This window comes from Macrobrachium rosenbergii, chromosome 15, assembly GCF_040412425.1.
Source record: "Macrobrachium rosenbergii isolate ZJJX-2024 chromosome 15, ASM4041242v1, whole genome shotgun sequence".
NCBI classification, from domain to species: domain Eukaryota; kingdom Metazoa; phylum Arthropoda; class Malacostraca; order Decapoda; family Palaemonidae; genus Macrobrachium; species Macrobrachium rosenbergii.
Window position 1 is genome coordinate 25,856,012 of NC_089755.1, and position 19,964 is coordinate 25,875,975.

The window sequence follows — 19,964 nt, forward strand, 5'->3', positions numbered from 1 at the left end:
AACAGACTTGAACCTTTAAAAGGAAGAGGTTAGAATTTATTCTGTGGGGTTGGAAACCCAAACACTCGTGTGCCCAAGGATGCTATGTTCTTTTTTGTATGTTGCTTAATTAAGTCAGTCCACACACACTTGAATCTTGAGCTATTACTGTTTTTGAAAGTTAAGTCTCACAACATCCTTACTCTAAACATGTCTTGTAATTTCCTTTAAAATTTTTTGCTAGATAAGGTTATCAGTACAGCTCAATGGAGCTGTAACTCTGTTTTTACTTCACATTGTTGGGAAGGTGTTGAAATTTTGAATAACATTGTGAATAAGTCTTTAACAAATATTACTGTACATGTTTACCTCTTTATTTCCTCTATACTTTTGGAGTTGACATATGAAAAATAGTGAAAAATAATTTCTGTATCTATAAGTGGATAGGTTGTTTGTAAAGGGAAGGATTGTAAACCTGTAGTTATTTATTTATCCTTTCATATATTTATTTTTTCCTTCTCAGAATCGAGCATACAACTTTTTAGAGAGAGACCCAATATTCCACATTGATGATGATGACCTGACTTTAGAGGAACAGAGGATAATAACATACAGACGAATGAGGAGACTTGACAGTGATAATTTTGTTGATGAAAGTGAAACTCTGATGGATATGAGAAAGGTAAAGCCTTACTGGAAGTTTGTTTTGTACAGCAAGAATACAGAAAGTAGTTATCTGTAAAAGTTGAATTTTACTGTAGGGGGTGTATTTTAATGGAAGATAGTGTTTAGGGGCTATGCAGCAAGTGCTACAAATAATTGTCTGCATCTGCTCATGTTTTATGTGACATATTACTGACATATATATATACAGTTATTGTTCATGAAAGCCAAACTAATGTATGTGCTGTGATAGGCCATTCATAAAAATCAGTGAATGCCCTAGCTGGCACCATGAGGATGGCTAAGTTGTGTACTTTGCTTGATTTTTCATGACATTACAAAGATATGGTATTTCAGACAAAGATATGTTTATAATGAGCCATCGGGCTGAGAGGTAAATCCATTGTTTTTAAACATCTGACTTACCTGGTAGTTATATATATAGCTTAAGTCCCTGACGCGCGGCAGAATTTCAAAACTCGCGGCAATCGCCGATGGGTAGTCAGGTGTACCACCAGTGCGCCCTCTACCCAGGTACCTTGAACCATTCCAACTGTTCCTCAGATCTTCCATGCCGCCATACCGGTTGCATCGTTAAGAATTTCGCTCGTTTGGCCTGTGTTTTTTTCACAGAGTTTTGGTGAAGTGCACTTTGGCTTTGGCTTTCGCTTGTTTTTTGGATTTGCTTTGGATTTTCTGGACTTTTTTAGATATTGTTGGTTTTGACCTTTGCTCGTTTTGATCTTTCTTACGATTTTTCTCTTTCCAAGATGTCTGACTCTGCTTCGAGTGTGAAAATGTGTGAGGGGGTGTAAAACTCGGCTTGCTAAAGCCGCGTTGGATCCCCACTCTATTTGTGTAAATTGCAGAGGTAAGAATTGTGAGTTAAAGGACAGATGTGATGAATGTTTGGGTTTATCAGAGAAAGAATGGATGGTTTACTACCGCTATGTTTCTAAGCTTGAAAGGGATAGGATCAGAAGAGCCGGGAGTAGTAAATCTCGCTCTTCTAGAGATAGTCAGGGAATTGAAGATTCTCCTCTTATTATCAATCCTATTATTCATTCCCCAGTAGTGGTAGTCCCAGAACCCCCCACTGATACTGATAAGGAGCCAACCTTGAAGGACATGATGACGGCCATTCAAACCCTTGGACAAAAGGTAGAATCCCTCGCAAGAGACAGAGAGGATTTATGGTCGAATGTGAGAGATCTGAAACATTCAAGTGTTAATGAGAAAAATAAAAGTGCAAGTGTTCTGGAGGGTGCGATTGCTCGGTCCTGTCGTGCTCCTAGTCCTAGACCTCTTCCAAGCTCACCAACCCCTGTGAGAAGGAACGTCGACAGACGAAGGGAGGCGAGAGGCTTTAGCTACCGAGCAGTCGTCCCCTCGAGCGTACCTGTTGACGCTTCCCAGGACGCTCACCCTCGCCATAGGAAAGGCGAGGTTAAAGTGTTTTCGTCCTCGTCGGAAGACGCTGTTACTAGACGGGGCTGGCGTCATACGTCCGTGTCGAGACCCCTCAAAAGGAAACTTTCTTCTGTGGAGCGGCGTCGGGATTTGACACTTCCTACTCTGGGATGTAGTCATTGGAGCAGTCCAGAGCGTTCCCCTCTTAGCTCGGACGATTGCTCTCCGATGAAAAGCAGACGTATGTTGTCGCACAGGCGGCCGTCTGCTTCCGCTGAAGACGAAATGAGATCGGAAGCGTCCCCGGAACGTCATTCCCAACGTCTCATCGAAGAAAATGAATTAGTAGCTGATATTGCAGCTCCCCCTGTCAATCCCCAACAGCAGGTAGCTCCGCAAATCAGTCTAATTCAGGACATGCAACGGAAACTCTCTTCCCTGATGCAAGTCTTGCAACCTGCAGAAAAGACGGATGCAGACTTTTGTCCACCTATGGCTGTACGTCGCCCTGAGGAAACTTTTGACCGATGTCGCACAGGCGGCCAGTTCTTAAGTGACTTCAAGGGGCAGCGGGACAGCGAACGTGGAAAGAATGTTTCGCCTATTCAAGAGGCCTCAATCATTATACGTCAGCCTGAGGAAGCTTTTGACAGATGTCGCACAGGCGGCCAGTTCTCAAGCGACCTTAAGGTTGGGCGGGACAACGATCGTCAGAAGTCTGGACGCCAGGACGCCCGAGTTGCTCAAGAGGATGGACGCCAGGATGCCAGGTGTCAAGAGCTTGGACGCCAGGCGTCAAGAATCTGGACGCCAAGACGCCAGGCGTCAAGAAGTTGGACGTCAAGACGCCAGGCGTCAAGAATCTGGACGCCAAGACGCCAGGCGTCATGAGGCTGGACGCCATACTTTATTACTGCAAGAAGATGGACGCCAAGACACCAGACGTCAAGAGACTGGACACCAGGACGCCGAGCGTCAAGATGATATTTTGAAAGACGTCGCTACTTTGGTTTTCGGTCAATCAGAAGAAGAGATTGATGATATCCCTCAGTCTCCTGTGGATCATATCGAAGAGATTCAGAAGAAGACGATAGTAAAGGCCATCAACTTTCATCAGACTTCAAAAAGCTTATGAAACTTTTTTCGGAAGTTTTCCCTGAAAACTTTATTCCGGCGGCTCCTCGTTCTCCACCTTCAGAATTTACTCTTGGGAAGGCGTCTAAGGGGTCAGCTTTTATGAAGATGGTTTTGTCCCGCTCGTCCAAGAGAGCGCTTAAAATGATGAACGAATGGATGCTTTCAAAGAAGGAACAAGGAAAGATGGCCTTTGCTTTTCCTCCAGCCAAACTAGCTTCAAGATCTAGCGTTTGGTATCAAACTGGAGAATCATTCAGCCTTGGAATACCTGCCTCTTCCCAGGGGGACTTCTCGAATCTTGTTGACCCTTCTCGTCGAGTGGCCATGGGGAGAACGAAGTTTTGTTGGTCAACATCAGAGTTGGACCACCTCCTCAAAGGAATTTTTAGGGCCTTTGAGGTCTTTAATTTTCTGGACTGGACCCTGGGAGCGTTAGGAAGAAAGATGGAATTATTCAACACGACCGACACCGAAGAACTCGTACTTCTGATGCCGTGTATGGATAAAGGAATCAGGGACGGTGCTAGCGAATTAGCGGTGCTTTTCTCAGCAGGAATCCTAAAGAAAAGGGCCCATCTTTGCTCTTTCCTAGCTAATGGAGTCACATCCAGTCTAAAATCGGAACTAATTTACGCCCCTTTTTCCTCTCACCTCTTCCCTCAAGACTTGGTAAAAGAGGTCTCTACATCCATGGCTCAGAAAACCACACAAGACCTGATATCGAGGACAGCAAGGAAAGTCCTACCAACGACTTTCATCACTAAAAAGAGTAAGGCTGAGGCTTCTGTGTTTCAGGGATCTCAGCCCTTTCGTGGTCGGCCCTCAGGTAGAGGTTCCTCGAGGGCGGGTAGAAGAACTTCAACAAGAAGTGGCTCTAGACAGGGAAGAAGCAGGACCTGACTATCTTCCCCTTCAGGCAGCGGTAGGTGCCAGGCTGTTCAACTTCTGGCAGGTGTGGAAGAAAAGGGGAGCGGATCTTTGGTCCATTCAACTACTCAAGGATGGATACAAAATCCCTTTCCTAAGAAAGCTCCCGTTGGCAGAAAAACCAATAGATCTGTCGCCCAGATACAGAGACGAATCCAAGGCACAGGCGATTCAACAGCAAGTATCCTTATTATTGCAGAAGAACGCAATAGAGAAAATACGAAATCTGGATTCACCAGGATTTTACAACCGCCTTTTCTTGGTTCCCAAGAGCTCAGGGGCGTGGAGACCAGTACTGGACGTGAGTGCCCTCAACGTCTTTGTACAAAAGACGAAGTTCACCATGGACACAACAAAATCAGTGTTAGCAGCAGTCAGACAACACGAATGGATGGTTTCCTTGGATCTTCAGGATGCATATCTCCACATTCCTGTCCACCCGGGCTCCAAGAAATACCTGAGATTCGTCTTCAAGGAAGAGGTATTCCAGTTTCGGGCTCTTTGCTTCAGCCTAAGCACTGCGCCCCAAATATTCACCAGACTGATGTCAAATGTAGCGGGAATGCTGCACACGTGTCGGACTCGGGGTGGGGAGCAACATTGGGAAAGTTGGAAGTATCGGGATCCTGGACCAGAGAGCAAGAGAAGCTCCACATAAATCAAAAGAAGCTGACTGCAATATTTTTAGCTCTCAAAGATTTACAGCACTCAGTGCAAGACAAAGTCGTGCAGGTCAACTCTGACAACATGACGGCGTTGGCCTACATCAACAAGCAAGGCGGAACCCACTCCAGGTCGTTGTACGAAATGTCGAGGCAACTCCTTCTCTGGGCCAAAGAGACGAATGTGACTTTATTGACACGTTTCATTCAAGGGGAAAGGAATATAAGAGCAGACAGTCTGAGCAGGAAAGGTCAAGTCCTGGCAACAGAATGGACTCTTCATCAAGACGTCTGCAGAGATTTGTGGCGGATTTGGGACGTCCATGCATAGACCTCTTCGCCACGGCTCAAACAAAGAGGACGGAGACGTACTGCTCTCCCGTACCAGATCCCGAGGCAACATACAAAGATGCGTTCCTTTTAAATTGGTCCAACCTAGACGTTTACGCTTTTCCCCCGTTCAAGATCATAAACAAAGTCATTCAGAAGTTCGTGTCCCACGAGAGCACCAGGATGACTCTAGTGGTCCCCTTTTGGCCGACAAGAGAATGGTTCACAGAGGTGTGGGAATGGATGGTGGACACACCGAGAAGTCTGCCTCTAAGACCAGATCTACTCAAACAACCCCACTTGGAAAGGTATCACCAAAACCTCCAAGGTCTACAGCTGACTGCCTTCATACTATCGAAAAACTTGCAAGAGCTAGAGGCTTTTCGAAGGAAGCAGCCAGAGCGATCGCAAGAGCAAGGAGGTCATCTACCATCAAGGTGTACCAATCCAAGTGGGATATTTTTAGAGGTTGGTGTAAGGACAACTCCGTTTCCTCTTCCAGTACCTCTGTGACCCAGATAGCGGATTTTCTTCTTTACCTTAAGAGGAGATGTAACTTTTCAGCCTCGACTATTAAGGGATACAGGAGCATGTTGGCAGCTGCCTTCAGACACAGAAACTTGGATTTGTCTGCCAATAAGGATCTCCAAGATCTTCTGAGATCATTCGAGACTACTAAGGAGAAAAGCCAGAACTCACCAGCGTGGAACCTAGATGTGGTCCTAAAGTTTCTCATGTCCGATAGGTTCGAGCCTTTGCAAGAGATTTCATTTAAAGATCTCACAATAAAGACTCTATTTTTGGTTTGCTTGGCGACAGCTAAAAGAGTCAGTGAAGTACATGCCTTCAATAAAACCGTCAGTTTTAGGAACGGCAAAGCTATCTCCTCTCTACAACTGGGGTTTTTAGCTAAGAATGAACGTCCTTCACAACCCTGGCCCAAGGCTTTCGAGATTATGAATCTGACAGAGATCGCAGGTGAGGAGTTAGAGAGAGTCCTGTGTCCGGTAAGAGCTCTGAGAGCGTACCTGCAAAGGACGAAGAGTTTACGAGGCAAGTCAGAGGCGCTTTGGTGTTCAGTTAAGAAGCCCTCTCTACCAATGTCAAAGAATGCGTTATCCTTTTTCATAAGACAGTTGATAAGGGAAGCGCATTCAGAATGTAGTGAGGCGGACCTTAAGCTTCTAAAGGTTAAAACCCATGAGGTCAGGGCGGTTGCAACCTCTGTAGCCTTTAGACAGAATAGGTCCCTACAAAGTATCATGGACTCTACCTTCTGGAGAAGTAAGTCAGTGTTTGCCTCACACTACTTGAAGCAAGTACAAACGCTTTATGACGACTGCTATACACTGGGACCTTTTATAGCAGCTAACTCAGTAGTGGGAGAAGGGACTACCCCTGCAATCCCATAAAACAATACCCTTGATTCTTGCCTTGGAATAGTTGTAATGCTATGGTTGTTTGTGGAGATTGCGCGCAGTCTTCCAGTTAATCATTGATTTTAGTCAGGTAATCAGTTTGTTCCTTGGTGGCGCCCGGAACAAGGGTATTATAGGTTGTCTGTCACATAGAGGTTGGTACACCGGTTGGCAGCTCCTAGAGGTCTTCAGCCCCCTGAGTGGATCGCTGGACCTCTTAAGGAAAGCAGACATAATGAGGGGGAGTTCATTGAAGTCAGCTTCCTTAAACCAGGTAAGAACCTTAAGTTGGTTTATTAACCCTTAAGCAAAATTCCAACGATGTTGGCTGTCTCTGACCCTCCACCAAAGGTGTCAATCAGCTATATATATAACTACCAGGTAAGTCAGATGTTTAAAAATTATATTTTCATAATAAAATGGATTAAATATGATTAAATTCCCACCCTCCTCCCCTCTAGAGACTAGGGGCATGGAAGATCTGAGGAACAGTTGGAATGGTTCAAGGTACCTGGGTAGAGGGCGCACTGGTGGTACACCTGACTACCCATCGGCGATTGCCGCGAGTTTTGAAATTCTGCCGCGCGTCAGGGACTTAAGCTATATATATAACTACCAGGCAAGTATGTTCAAAAATCCATTTTATTATGAAAATATAATTTTTCTGCCCCAATAAATGTAACCTCAGACAAAGATCAGGAATATATTTTCGTCAAAACTCTCTTTGCTGTTGGCATCAGCTGAGCAAATAATAAGTGGTAATTACAGATGGAGAGATAAAAAGCACTTGTCAGAATAATCTGGTCAGAATAGTAAAGTAATGCCCTCTTCAAGGTTCTTGTACTATTTTGAGAATATGGTTGCCCATGCACTGCATAGATTACCCAAGAAAAGGTATTATTTATGAAGATCTAGGTTGCAAATAAAATTATGAAAAGTAATTTCTAAATGAGCTTGTACTGTACTGAAGGCATATGTATAAGGAAATTATCATTGTGGAAGTGAAGGCAAGAACTTGAAATTTAAAAGCTAATGCTAAAGAGCTGAAAGATAAAAAAACAAGTTTTTTAGTTCAAGTTATTGGAAGTGCTTATGGCATTTGAATACTTTTATATGTAGCAGTTATTTTGAATATGTAAAATACTATGTATGTCTTGTGGAATTTGTAATACAGTATAGATTTTAGCCATACACTACATATATTGAATAGTGATCCCAGAGAATTACTAAGAGTGTGATGCTTAAGGTTTTATAAGTTAAATCAGTTGGCCAAATACAAAGTAATTTAGTGAAATCTATAATCTGTGACTCATAGGAAAAGTAAAAATGTTCAGACAAAACACAATGTTTTTGTTATGCTTAAGGGGAGCACCAACACCATAAGGCCCCATTGTAGAGTAAATGACTGTTTCTACATTATGATTAATGGGATTTGCTTCACATTTTTACCACTTATTTTATAATTAATAATGTAAATTCTCTTGTGGTGAAATTTTAGAAATTCGACTATAAGTTCATTTGTTTTGCAGTTGAAAAAATCATGATGCCACTTTTCAAAATTAAAAATTGCACTGAAAAGTGATTTTCCCAATGACAAAATAAAGATATATAGTTATACTACACCCTGTAAAAGTTTGATTGAATTTGGTTCTGTCTTCTTGGGGAAATAAGCATTTAGTTTTGAAAAAGGTAAGTTTTGAGAAAACAGCAAAACAAAAAATCTTTGGACTTTTAAAAATCCTGAGAGAATCTGGGCATCTTGAGCAAGTTATCCCTATATCATTATAACCCATTTTCTCTTGACACATTCCGTAGAGAGAATGGGACATTTTATTGGGTGACAATTATTTTTGAATAAATTTTTTCCACACTTGTTTTACATGCTTTTTTTTTTATTTGTCATTCACAGTGCCATACAAGCAATGGACAAAATTGTCCATGAACCAACCTATACTTTTTTTTTTTGCAATAACGTTCCAAGATATGTTTATTTACACATGAAATAGTCCAAAACAGTGTATTATTCAAACTTGATCCTATCAAGGATCATTCATAGACGTTTTTGTTTTTAACAATTTGTCATTCACAGTGCCATACAAGTGATGAACAAAATCGTCCATTAACCAATTTGAACAATTTTTTTTTAGCAATAATGTTTCTAGGTATGTTTATTTACACATAAAATAGGGCAAAACAGTGTATAACTTACTTGATCCTATCCTGAATTATTCATACAGATTGTTTTACAAGTCTTTTTTACAATTTTGGGTTCACAGTGTCATACAAGCAATGAACAAAATTGTCAATAAACCAATCAAAATTTTTTGTAGCGGCATTGCTTCAGGGTGTTTATTTAGGCATAAAACTGTTGAAAACTGTTAATAGCTAAAATTCAATAATTCCTTGAAATTTGCCAGTCGGTGTGCCCCTTAATGCATGGAGGGTTGCAGTTAGTTAGTTGCCGAGTTCCCTTAATAGAACAACAAATACTTGTGCCACTTTCTCTATCATAAGTAGTTTAATGAGACCACTGATTTGTATGTGACTCTCATAAGGCTCACCAGAAGGATTAGTCCTTAAATAGCATGTGGTTTTGTTTCCTTTGCCATCGCTTACTTTACATATCATTCATCACCAATGAGGAAGTCAGTACAGTGTATAGTGAATATCTCACTTTTAGAGCCAGGAATGTAGCTAATGATCGAATTGTACATAATGAGAATATAGAATTCCTAAGAAATTCATAATCCCTCACAAAACATTTGTGTAACAAAAATCCACGATTTTATACCGTAGCAAATTGTATTATTATGTAATAGATGAAAACAGACTTTCGGGCACCTGAATGGTGTTCCTCATCAGTGTTTACATTAAACACTGATGCAGTCTGTTTTTATCTTTTACATAGTAAGACAATTTATTATATGATTGAGGATTTTTATTACACAATATAGAATTCCTTTAGGAGTTGAAGGAGCTCAATGGTCAGTTGACTGTACTCTTTGGGGCAGCAAGCACAAACAGGCCTGTATTTATGAAACATGAATGATTGTTTAGCCCACAAGGAACGGTGACAGTCAACAGTGTAGTATAGTTCTACAATGTACCATACATTGTCTCCAGCTTGTCAAGTTTACTAGACAGTCTGCTTATTTACGGTATACGGGCAGTCCTTCGGTTGCGATGGAGATTTGTTCCTGATGACACGTCGTAACCCGATTTTCAATGTAAGTCGGAACACACATAAATAAGCACGTACATTACCCACCTTGCTAACGCGGTAGTAAAGTCATAATCTGGGACATCAAACACATTATTTGTATGACATGCATGGACTAAGGGTATGAGCACAAATTTGCAAATATACAACAGAAACAGCACAACACAGAGTTTAAGGAACCAAACGGCGTGCAAACGAAGCATCAGCCTCGGTGCAATGCTTGGTGACAACTTATTTTTCTGCCGCGCTCAACAAACTAGTTCCCTTGCGATGTTCATATTTATTATGTAAGCATCAGAAGTTGAAACAAAAATTACTGGATCATTTATGGGGACCACATCTTAAGCACGAAACATTTTTAAGTCAAGACAATCGTAACCTGGGGACTGCCTGTACTGTATTGTCTTTTTCTGTCTGTCTGGGATTATATAAAAGAAAAAGACTGAATTTCTAAATGTTAATTATTTGGGTGAGTCATACCTACTGTTAAAGATAGCTTCTATCTCTGTACTGATGGGCAAGTTGGCATTCAAACAAAAGAAGATGATCAAATGGCTGACCTAAAAGACTGTAGTACACCAGTTCTCCACCAGGAGTGTTTCGAATGATTAGCTCTTGACAGAATTCTCCTTGTTACCATTGTGTATAGGTGCTCATTGGTATTTCATAGTTGTTCCTGACATACAGACCTAAAGTTCTTTTACATAACAATTTAGTTCATGAACGCATTCTGGAACGGCTGTTTAACTTTCAGACAGGGCCGTTAACTATCGACAGGTAGGAGGATACCTCACCCACCCACCCACCCACCTGTCAGTATGCACTCCACTTTGCTTCCAGCCTCCGTTGTGTATAGACATCTCAGTGGACTCTCTGCCTGACTTGCCTTCCATACATACTTCTGATTGTTCTTTTTAAATATTTGCATGATTTTGAGTTGTTTGTATTACATGCCACAAACCCCTCAATCAATTAAACCATCAACCTCTGAGAGGCAACAGATTTTCAGGTGCTGTCCAGGAAGGACAGGCCTTGTAATAGGTCCCTCTCAATAGAGGTAGATCCTCATACCCTTTGCACCTCCTGCAGGAGGTGTGATTGCAATCAGAATAACCCATGTTCAGACTGCCATGTCTGGCTGTCTGAAGAGTGGGTGAAGTTTGCCAGGAAGAAGAGAGAGAAGGTCTCCTTGGTGTCACTGGAGTGCAATACTCCTCCAGTGGCACCAAAAGTCCTCTTCGGTACTTTGTTTCTTGTCGTGGTTTCTTTGCCTGTTATCTTAGGAACCAGTGTTACATTAAAGATATTGAGCAAGAGAAATGGTGTTACCCCAGCAATCTTGGTGAGTAAATCACACAGTTGCTACTAAACTAAATTTACTTTCTAATAAAGTAGTTTTATTTACAAGCACTTTACCACTGGCATAAGTTTGCTCTGTATTCCTGTGAACAGTACTTTATTGGAATTCCCTACCTAACCACATACATACACTAACTTACACTCAATCCAGAGGACATTTCATAAATATATACATTTGAGGATCATCAGTACACTTACCTGTATACACTTTTTCCTTTATACAGAAACTAATCTTCAAAGTGGGTACTAGATACAATTACAAAAAAAGCAATGAATCTCCATTACATATGAATCATACTAATCAGTTCAGGTAGAGCTTTTTCACATAAAGAACTTTATACATATACTGTATATGTATAACCAGCTCCTCACACTCCAATCTACAAAATGGGATGAGAGAAAAGTCTTTTTTTTCGAACCGGTTAAACTTTATTTTTATTTGTTTCATCACACAATGGCAGGAATTTTTTTTCAGGTTTCCACAACACTCTCTACTATAGTAGTTCATAAGGCCTCTGAGGAGTTTTCATGCCAGCCTATTAGCTGGCTCACATTCACAAAACTCCAAACAAAGTATATCCTCACAAGGGGCAGACCTGTCCTCAACTATTCCTGTGGATAAAGAATTCACTATTATTTTTAGGCGAGGGAATATGGTCTTGAGGAATACAGTAAAAGCAAAATTAACAAACAGACATAACACTTTATAAAATGCAAAACCAAAAAATACAGTTTAGTTTCACAGATAATGACCATCCTTTAAAACTACATTCTCATCCCTCTTTGCAGTCAATATTCCCACTCCATATTTTAAGTATTATCCAATCTTATGTGTTTACCTTAGTATTTACATAAAATTTATCCAGTAAAGTATTGTTACAGATTATTGATTAGTACACAATTACTGTCAATTAAACAGCCATCTCTGTCCTTACTACTATCCAAACTATCATACCTACACTTTGCAGTGGTACTTCTTAAGTCTCCTATCACTACTGTCCAAACCAACCTGATATCCGGCTAACCATTCTAAAATCCCTTACAAACTATTAGACTACTTTCTCTAAATTCCTGAAACCTTAGTCTCTGTGCTTAATTCACATAAGACCTCATCAACATTGTCTCCTACTTCCTGCATGGTATTCACCCTGTCTAAGTTATCATTTCCTACTCTGTCAGAGTTGGTCTTCATCCTAATGTGAAACATACAGATACTAAATGAATGATCTAGTTCATTATCCATTTCCACTAATTCTTGAACCTATACTTTTTCTACCTTTTTCTTTCTTCCTAGTCTTAACTGTCTATTAAAACTAACTTGTTCTCCTCTAGAAAACTTTCCTCTAGCTTACTCATATCATCCTCCACTCTTGTTCTGAGCCATTCATGCAATGGATACTGTTCAAATATTCTGGAGGTTCATGCCACTTACTAAGATGTGCCCTGATCTCACTTACATGTCCACCTTCACCCTCAGACTCCAAATAATTCAATCCACTCAACCGCACTTTAGTCACAACGTAAGGCCCCTCATATTTCTCCCCAAGTTTGTCTACATTCAATCTTCCTCTCTCTACAACCCCCTTCAACACGTTTTCACCAACTGCATAGTTGACAAACTGCTCATGTGCTCTTCTCCAAACATCTCTGTCATTTTCAGTCAACTGCATCAAAGACATCTTTTGAAGTTTATAACATACTTGGTGACATTCCTATACTCCTGTGGACACTTACATTATACATCCACAAGGGTTTTGCAACAGACAGGTACCATTCATTTTCCCTGTCGGTCATCATGTGTAATAACCCACTCAGCCAACCCTTTCACGCTTGGCACGAGTACACGAGCTCTAGCCCCCAAACTTTCATCTCTGAAACACTCTCCAAGCAAATTCAGATCCATTATCACTCAATTATTTCCTTGGCTTACTCACACACATCAGAAACATTACTTTGCTTACAGCATTTGCAACAATCTCACTTCTTTTATCCCTTATTGGCACTGTACTACATAAGCAAACTTGCCTAGGTCACCTACCATAATAGCCATTCCCACATTCCCACTCTTGCTCGCAATCAATGACAAACAATCTTTTGCCAGCATCTCTAAATGGCTCTTTCGCACTGAACCGCAAAATAAGAGAGCTTGCATACATTTGCTGATATTTACCCTTTTGACACGTGTTGCATGGAGTCGCCACATCCGTACAAATCTGAACCAACCACTGATTAAGTATGTGTTCTTTTATACACTATTAGCTGAAATTTCCCCATGTGTCCATGCCTGTGATGTATAATTTTACAAATACTGTACCTATTTTCCTGAAAACTGAAAACACGAGGTTATACTTATTCTCACCTACTGACTTCTTAACGAAATAAACAGACAGTCCCCAGCTAACAGCAGGGGTTCTGTTCCTGGCCTAGCGTCGCTAACCAAAAATCGTGATATATGGTAATAAATGGCATTTACGACGTAAGCACCAACAAACTGCCTATTGGCTCTGATAAACAGCTTACCGATGCTGATAAACCACTTACCGACGCCAATAAACCACTTACTGACGCTGAAAATCTGGTTAACGATGTTGTTAGCTAATCGCCGTAAAACCGTAACGCCAGTAACTGACGCCGCCGACAAGCGAGGACTGCCAGTATTCCCTGACACCACACAGACATATGGCTAAATCTTTGAAATTCTTGCAACATCACACCCCAATCATTTACAGGAATCTTAAACTGTTTAAACACGCAGTTCTCATATCACATCTCCTCAGAGTATGAGGGTTTTCTAAGGTGACTCTATCATTAATCATGTGGAGATACAGATTTGGTCTTTTATCAGAAGCAACGGTTAGTGCATTACTTTTGGTGCCATTCTTGACAGATTTCCAGCGCCTGTACCTCTGTAGACATTATAAAGTTTTTGGCTTTCTTAGCTATAGTAGAATCTTTTCGTGTCTGCTGTCCAAGATTGTTCTTTCCTCAGTATTGTGTCATGTTCATTGGGATCCATCCAATAATCTTCACCTTGAAGAGGTGTTGAGATCATTAAGAGACTAAAGTGCCTAGAACCTAGTATCAATCTCTCTTTGGAATTTAGACATAGATTTTAGACTTTTATATGCAGATCCTTTTGAGCCCTTGGAATCAGTTCCATTGAAGTATTCAACTATAAAATGCTTTTAGGTAGCATTAGCAACAGAACATTAAAGAGTAATTGCAAGCATTCTGATCAGGTAGGCTGTTGTAAAGGGATGCTGTTTTTGTCTTTTTTGCCTTATATAGAGTTAAGATGATATCAAGGCTAATTTATCACCAAGAACTGTGAGAATTCTGATTTTAACATCTTTGGTGTTAGGTCAATTAAGATTTATTTAGGTAGGTTAAAGTCTGTAAGGGGCAAAATTAACCTTTTGTTTTGTGGTGTTAGAAAACCAAAAATGCCCTTGTCAAAAAGCATAATGTCCTCCGTTGTTAGATTCTTGATCAGGCTAGCACATGAGAAATTAGTTGCAGATATATTACCTGCATTAAAGATAACATTCATAATTTATCAGTAATTGGTACTTAATGTAGTTTTATGAAAAATTAGTCACTTCCGTAGGTGATTAACGTGTTACAGTAGAAGTACAGTTCTGTTTTGCCACTTACTTTGTAAGTACACTTAGTTTGCTAGTAGTAGTGGGTAATGGCTTTTCCAGAACTGAAGAAAGAGCAATCTTTTAGGTTCTTTGTTTTACATCCCCGGTTTTGATTTTATGGGAGCATGAAGGCACATTTGTTGTAAAGGAGTGTACCTTTATATCATCAAGGTATTTATAGTTGACAGTTGTTTTGAGGGCTTTTGGAACCAGGTGCGGGGGTCCCTTCATGCCAAATCTATTTTCTGAGTTCGTCCCTGTGTCACCCGGTGAAATTCCTTTCTTGCACGAATTTCTAGGCATAAATATTGCTAAATATACCAGAGAAAAAAGCTATCAGGAATGCTGGGGTTACTACCCCCAGATCGAGCGCCTTCTTATACCAAGAAGGCGTCGGTATGGATAAGGGTGAGTGAAGAAATCACAACCACAGAACCACACTCGAAAGACATCCCAATGGCAAAATCCCTCGGAAGAGCGGAGAGCCGTACCAGCTCCCACACTCACCCGCCCGCCAAGCGGCGACCCCAGCGCCATCTGAACTCTTTCCATTTCTAGCACGTGATCGTTGTTGCTAAAATTTTTAGTACTTGTGCTTTTTAGCTATTTTTCGCCTTTCCCAGCATGTCGTCGAGCAGCTTTACTGTATCCAAGTTAAGTACCATCTTATTGTGGGGTTTTATGATAAGTTTGGCTGTTTCAGCCTGTATTTATTATTTATACATGGTTCTGTTATGACGCTACGGCGTCCCCTAGTCAGCCATGTCGACCGCGAGGTACGCCCATCCAGCTTGTTCTGTTTGGGCTTCTCTTGTCGATTACATTGCTTATCGTTATTTTCCCTAGGATTCATCCTGGTGGCATTTCCTAGGCTGGGTTTTTTCGGTGTTTCTCTAACGATAATTTTGTTGAACCGCATCATTGGGGTTCCTACATTTGGGTTCCCGTCATCTTCCCGCTTAAGTAACTCCCCAGGATGTTTCCCCTTGGACATTTATAGCTTTATAATTATTATAATTATTATTTTGCTTGTGCTTGACGTCATGTTTTCAACTGCTTAGAATTATTAATTGTTACCGTGGGGGCGTCAGGTACAGTTTTACTGTTTACTTCCTGTCACTTCTCTCGGTTAGGCTACGCGCCTAGCACAAGCACAAGATTATTTTATTGTTTAATGTATATATGATGGTGATTTATTATTATTCTGGTTAACTTCCCTTGTGTGGGGTTTCCCTATATCCTGCCTAGTGTATGTTAGGCTTTTATTTTGCGCCTTTTGGCCTCCTGCTCTCCCTTTCACCCTGGGTTAGGTTAGGCGAGCGGAGGGGATCAGCAGGTAGAGGGAGTTTCTGTTGTTGTTCCATCCACTGACCGTTGTTTGGGTTGTGGAGTGAGACCCCATTGTCTTCCCCCTTCTTTACGGAGGGGTAGAGGTTTTTTCTGTGGGTGTGTCTCCTCCATGCTTTTATAGCATTCCCTTTCTTTCGGCTCTGGTTGGTCTTCGGCACGGGAATTTCTCTCCCTGTTGTTTCCTCATCCCTCCCTTTCCTTCTCCCCTTTTTATTTCATAGGCTATGTCTATGTGTGGGGTGAGAGTATGGAGGCCTTAGGTCGCTATTCCTTCCCTTTCCTTCGGGGTAGGCCATGATCTCTCCAAGCTGGTATTATTTACCTAGCGTGGTTGTGTTTACAGTTGAGCAGGTGAAGACATCTTCCCCAGTCTCCTGTTTTCCTCTGCTCTGGCCTACTCCCTTCCTTACCCCCAACCCCCTCCCCTTCCTACCCTGGTCTACCCTGGGTCCAGCTCTTTTGTCATCTTCTCGCGTGGGGACGTCGGTGTCCGGCGACCACCCCGGTTGTTGGATCTTCCTGGTGGAGGGATTCGCTCCCTCCCAGGGCTGGTCCCAGATGGCATTTTTCTTGGCTCAGTGTCTCGTTAACCCGCTCTCCTAGGATCGAGCAGGTTTCGAACATTCTCAGGGTTACTTTTTTCTCAGCCTTGTCCCGCGTTCGCTCCGGCGTTCGGGATGCTCTAGGTGGGTTGACTGGCGCTTACACCTGCCCTTGTGGATCTGTGGTGTTTTGTAGCCTCACCCTTCTATTGTTCTCTAGCGGTAGAGGCTTGGGATCCCTGGAGGGGTGATGCGGACTCGGGAATGCTGATTTTTATGTCATTGTTAACCGATTATGTTACCATCCTCTGTATATATATGCATTTATTTTGTTCGGCTCATCCCGCCCGTCGGATATATATTTGTTTTCTTGTTATTGTTATCAGGGTCCGGTGATCCTACCCTTGGGTTCCGCCGTTTATTCCCGGCATCCCTTGTGGTAAGGGTCCTGTTGACTCGGCTCTCTCGTTCCGCCGGAGTATTCCGGCAGTCGAGGGGCTTCTTGCTTACCTTAAATTTAAGTTACTTTTTCTGGTAGGCCTGTCTCTGACGGGGTTTTTCATTCCGCCGGAGTGCTCCGGTAGTACAGTTTGAAAATACCTGTGCCAGCTTAGTTTAAGTTTCTTAGAGTAGTAGGTTCATATACTGTTCACACTTACAGACTGTTCGTTGTGAGGAGCCCGGATGTACCGCCACCCTCCACCAACCCTACGGGCATGTGGTGTGTCGGACCCACGCTGGCTGTGCGGTCCGGCTTGATGACCTGATCGTCTGGCATCCGGAAGGCTGTGAGGTTTGCTTTTCGGCGCTCTGTGGATGCATCCAGGACAGTCGGTAAGCTGCTTACTTTTGTTCTTCACGTTAGTTACAGGTTGCTATGTTGTCATATCTTGTGTTCTAGCGCTTATATATTTTACAGTATATTAGCCCTTCCTTGATTCCCTGCTCCCTTTCAGGCCGACGAGTCCTCCAAGAAGGAGGCCCTAGAGTCTCTCCGCGCCTGGGTGGCTGGGTTCGGGAGGAACATTCCGTCGGGGAAGCCCTATGTCCTCGATGGGAAGCTGAGGGACTTGCTCTACCCCGGTGCCCGGATCGCTGCGGCCGTACAGCTGATGTGGCCGCACCCATCATCGAGCAGATCCGGGTCATGACCCAGCCACTACAAGAGGACCCCCTTTACGCGGAGGTTTCAGAGGACGTCGCCGCTCTGGATTTGGACCTGGAGCCCATGAATACCGAGCAGGACCAGGAGGTAGGTAGAGAGGTAAGTGAGGCAGTGGGGGTGGGCGCCCTTTTTGATTCCCCTTCATCCTCTGTATCCTCTTTTCAGGGCTTCGCTAAATCTTCTATCTTGAGGGACAGCGCTCAGTCTACTGTCCCCAAGTTGAAGAAGTCGTGGAAGGCGAAGGGCTTCAAGTCCTCGTCTTCCCGCAAGGCATCCCCTTTCCCCCTGTCGAAGCCAAAGGTTGCTGAACCTGTGGCCTCCGGGAGCAAACCAGGTACCTCGGGCAAAGGAGCGAGTAAGAGGGTGGCCAGGCCCAGCCCTCCTCGCCAGCCTGCCTTTGACCCTGAGGCGTTTGCTGGGATGTTGTTAGAGAGGTTCTCTACGGAGGTTGATGCCAAACTTTCTAAGTTGGCGGAGAGGCTTCAGAGTCAGGAGACTCTTCTTGCTGATATGGCACGCTCCGGTGGGGCCGGACCACACTGTTAGATCCCTGACACTGCTACCCTCCCTCCTTTTGATGTAGGGACCCATGGCGTTTTGCTCTTCGTGCTATCCGGCATGAAGACACCTTGACCATTGAAGGTCTAGGTACCAGGCATCTAGAGGAACTGGAGTTCTTCCCGACTGATCTCTTGCCCCCCTACCCAGGCTTCGTTAGGCTGACGGAGGAAGCCTGGGTATGCTCAGACAAGGTCCCTAAGGAGACGGTGATCTTCCCTAGGGATCAGGCGCAATCTGCTTTCTTGTGCACCTTTTCCGAGTGGCAGGCGGAGAACACAAAGTTGACCCCCTTCAAGGGCAACTTCACTATGTTTTCTCTCGGGGATAAGCTGCCCACTCCCTGCCTGAACAAGGTTGCTATCGCAACCGCTCAGGCTTGCTTGGATGGCAAACCCTTGCCTCAGCTTCGGGAATTAGATCCTACGTCTCTGATCTTCCCAGGGGGTGACGAGTTCTGGAAAGACACTCCGTCCACATTTACTGTCGGTAAATTGGACGTAGATTGCGCGTCAAACCAGTTCAGCGAGCATCTTCCTAAGCTTCCAGAATCTCTACTGAAGGCTGAGTTCGAGGCACGGTGTCGGTTGAGCTGGTCTTTGAACTCGCTGTGCCTGTCAGAAGCGACCGCTGTCTCCTTTGCAGAGGAGCCATTGTTTCAGGTTCTGGCTAAATCCCTGTTAGCAGGGTTCCAGTCGGACCTGTACAACTTCATGGTGGCAAAGATGAACTGCCATAAGTTCATCTTCGCTGATGCCACCATTCGTCATGAGCCTAACAGACTCATGAAGAGTTCTTTTTGGGGAGAAAATCTTTTCCCAGAAGATGAAGTCTCCAGTGTCCTGGGCGAGGCAACCAGGGCTAACCAGAGTCTGCGCTCCCGGTGGGGTATCTCCGCCTTTAAGCGGAAGACCCCGGAGTCTAGCGGTTCCCAGAATAAGCCTGGGAAACGTTACAGGAAGCACAGGAGACCACAACACCAGACGGTTGTTCAGGCAGTTCCGGTCTCGACGGTGAACCAACCGTCCACCTCCAAGGCTCAACCCCAACAGTATGTGCTGGTTCAACCAGCCCAATCCCTTGCTGCGCCTACATACGTCTCCTCGCCGGCGTACAACCCTACCTATGAAGGCCGTGGGGTCTTTCACAGCCTTAATAGGAGCGCAAGGGGGGTTAGAGGTCGAGCCCCCTACAGAGGCAGAGCTGGATCCGTCTCCCGGGGGAGAAGTGGCCGCGGTAGAGGAAACAAACCTGCTTCCTCTCACTGAGACCAGTCAGGTAGGTGGACGCCTATACTGGTTCAGAGACCAGTGGTCCTTCAGTCCTTGGGCACACAGCATTGTGTCCAAAGGCCTGGGTTGGAGCTGGATCAGGGACCCTCCTCCCCTGACCAGGTTTTATCAACCCTCCTCCAAAGCCCTACAGGACTTTGTGACGGAGCTTCTCAACAAGAGAGCAATAAAGAAAGTGAGGCACCTCAAATTTCAAGGCAGGCTGTTCACTGTCCCCAAGAAAGATTCCGGCCAGCAAAGAGTGATTCTAGATCTGTCGCGTCTAAATCTCTACATACAATGTGACAAATTTCGCATGCTTACAGTTG

At 43.4% G+C, this 19,964-nt stretch overlaps 1 protein-coding gene across 5 annotated transcripts in view; it reads left to right on the plus strand.

Annotated features, from left to right (window-relative positions):
• The window catches only part of LOC136846470 (peroxisomal acyl-coenzyme A oxidase 3-like), a 282,208-nt gene that overhangs the window by 45,974 nt on the left and 216,270 nt on the right, over positions 1 to 19,964 (plus strand). For all 5 annotated transcript variants that reach the window (XM_067117271.1, XM_067117275.1, XM_067117272.1 and 2 more), the window contains one exon: positions 503 to 661. In XM_067117271.1, the coding sequence (XP_066973372.1) occupies positions 503 to 661 (159 nt within the window). The remainder of the gene's footprint in view (positions 1 to 502; positions 662 to 19,964) is intronic.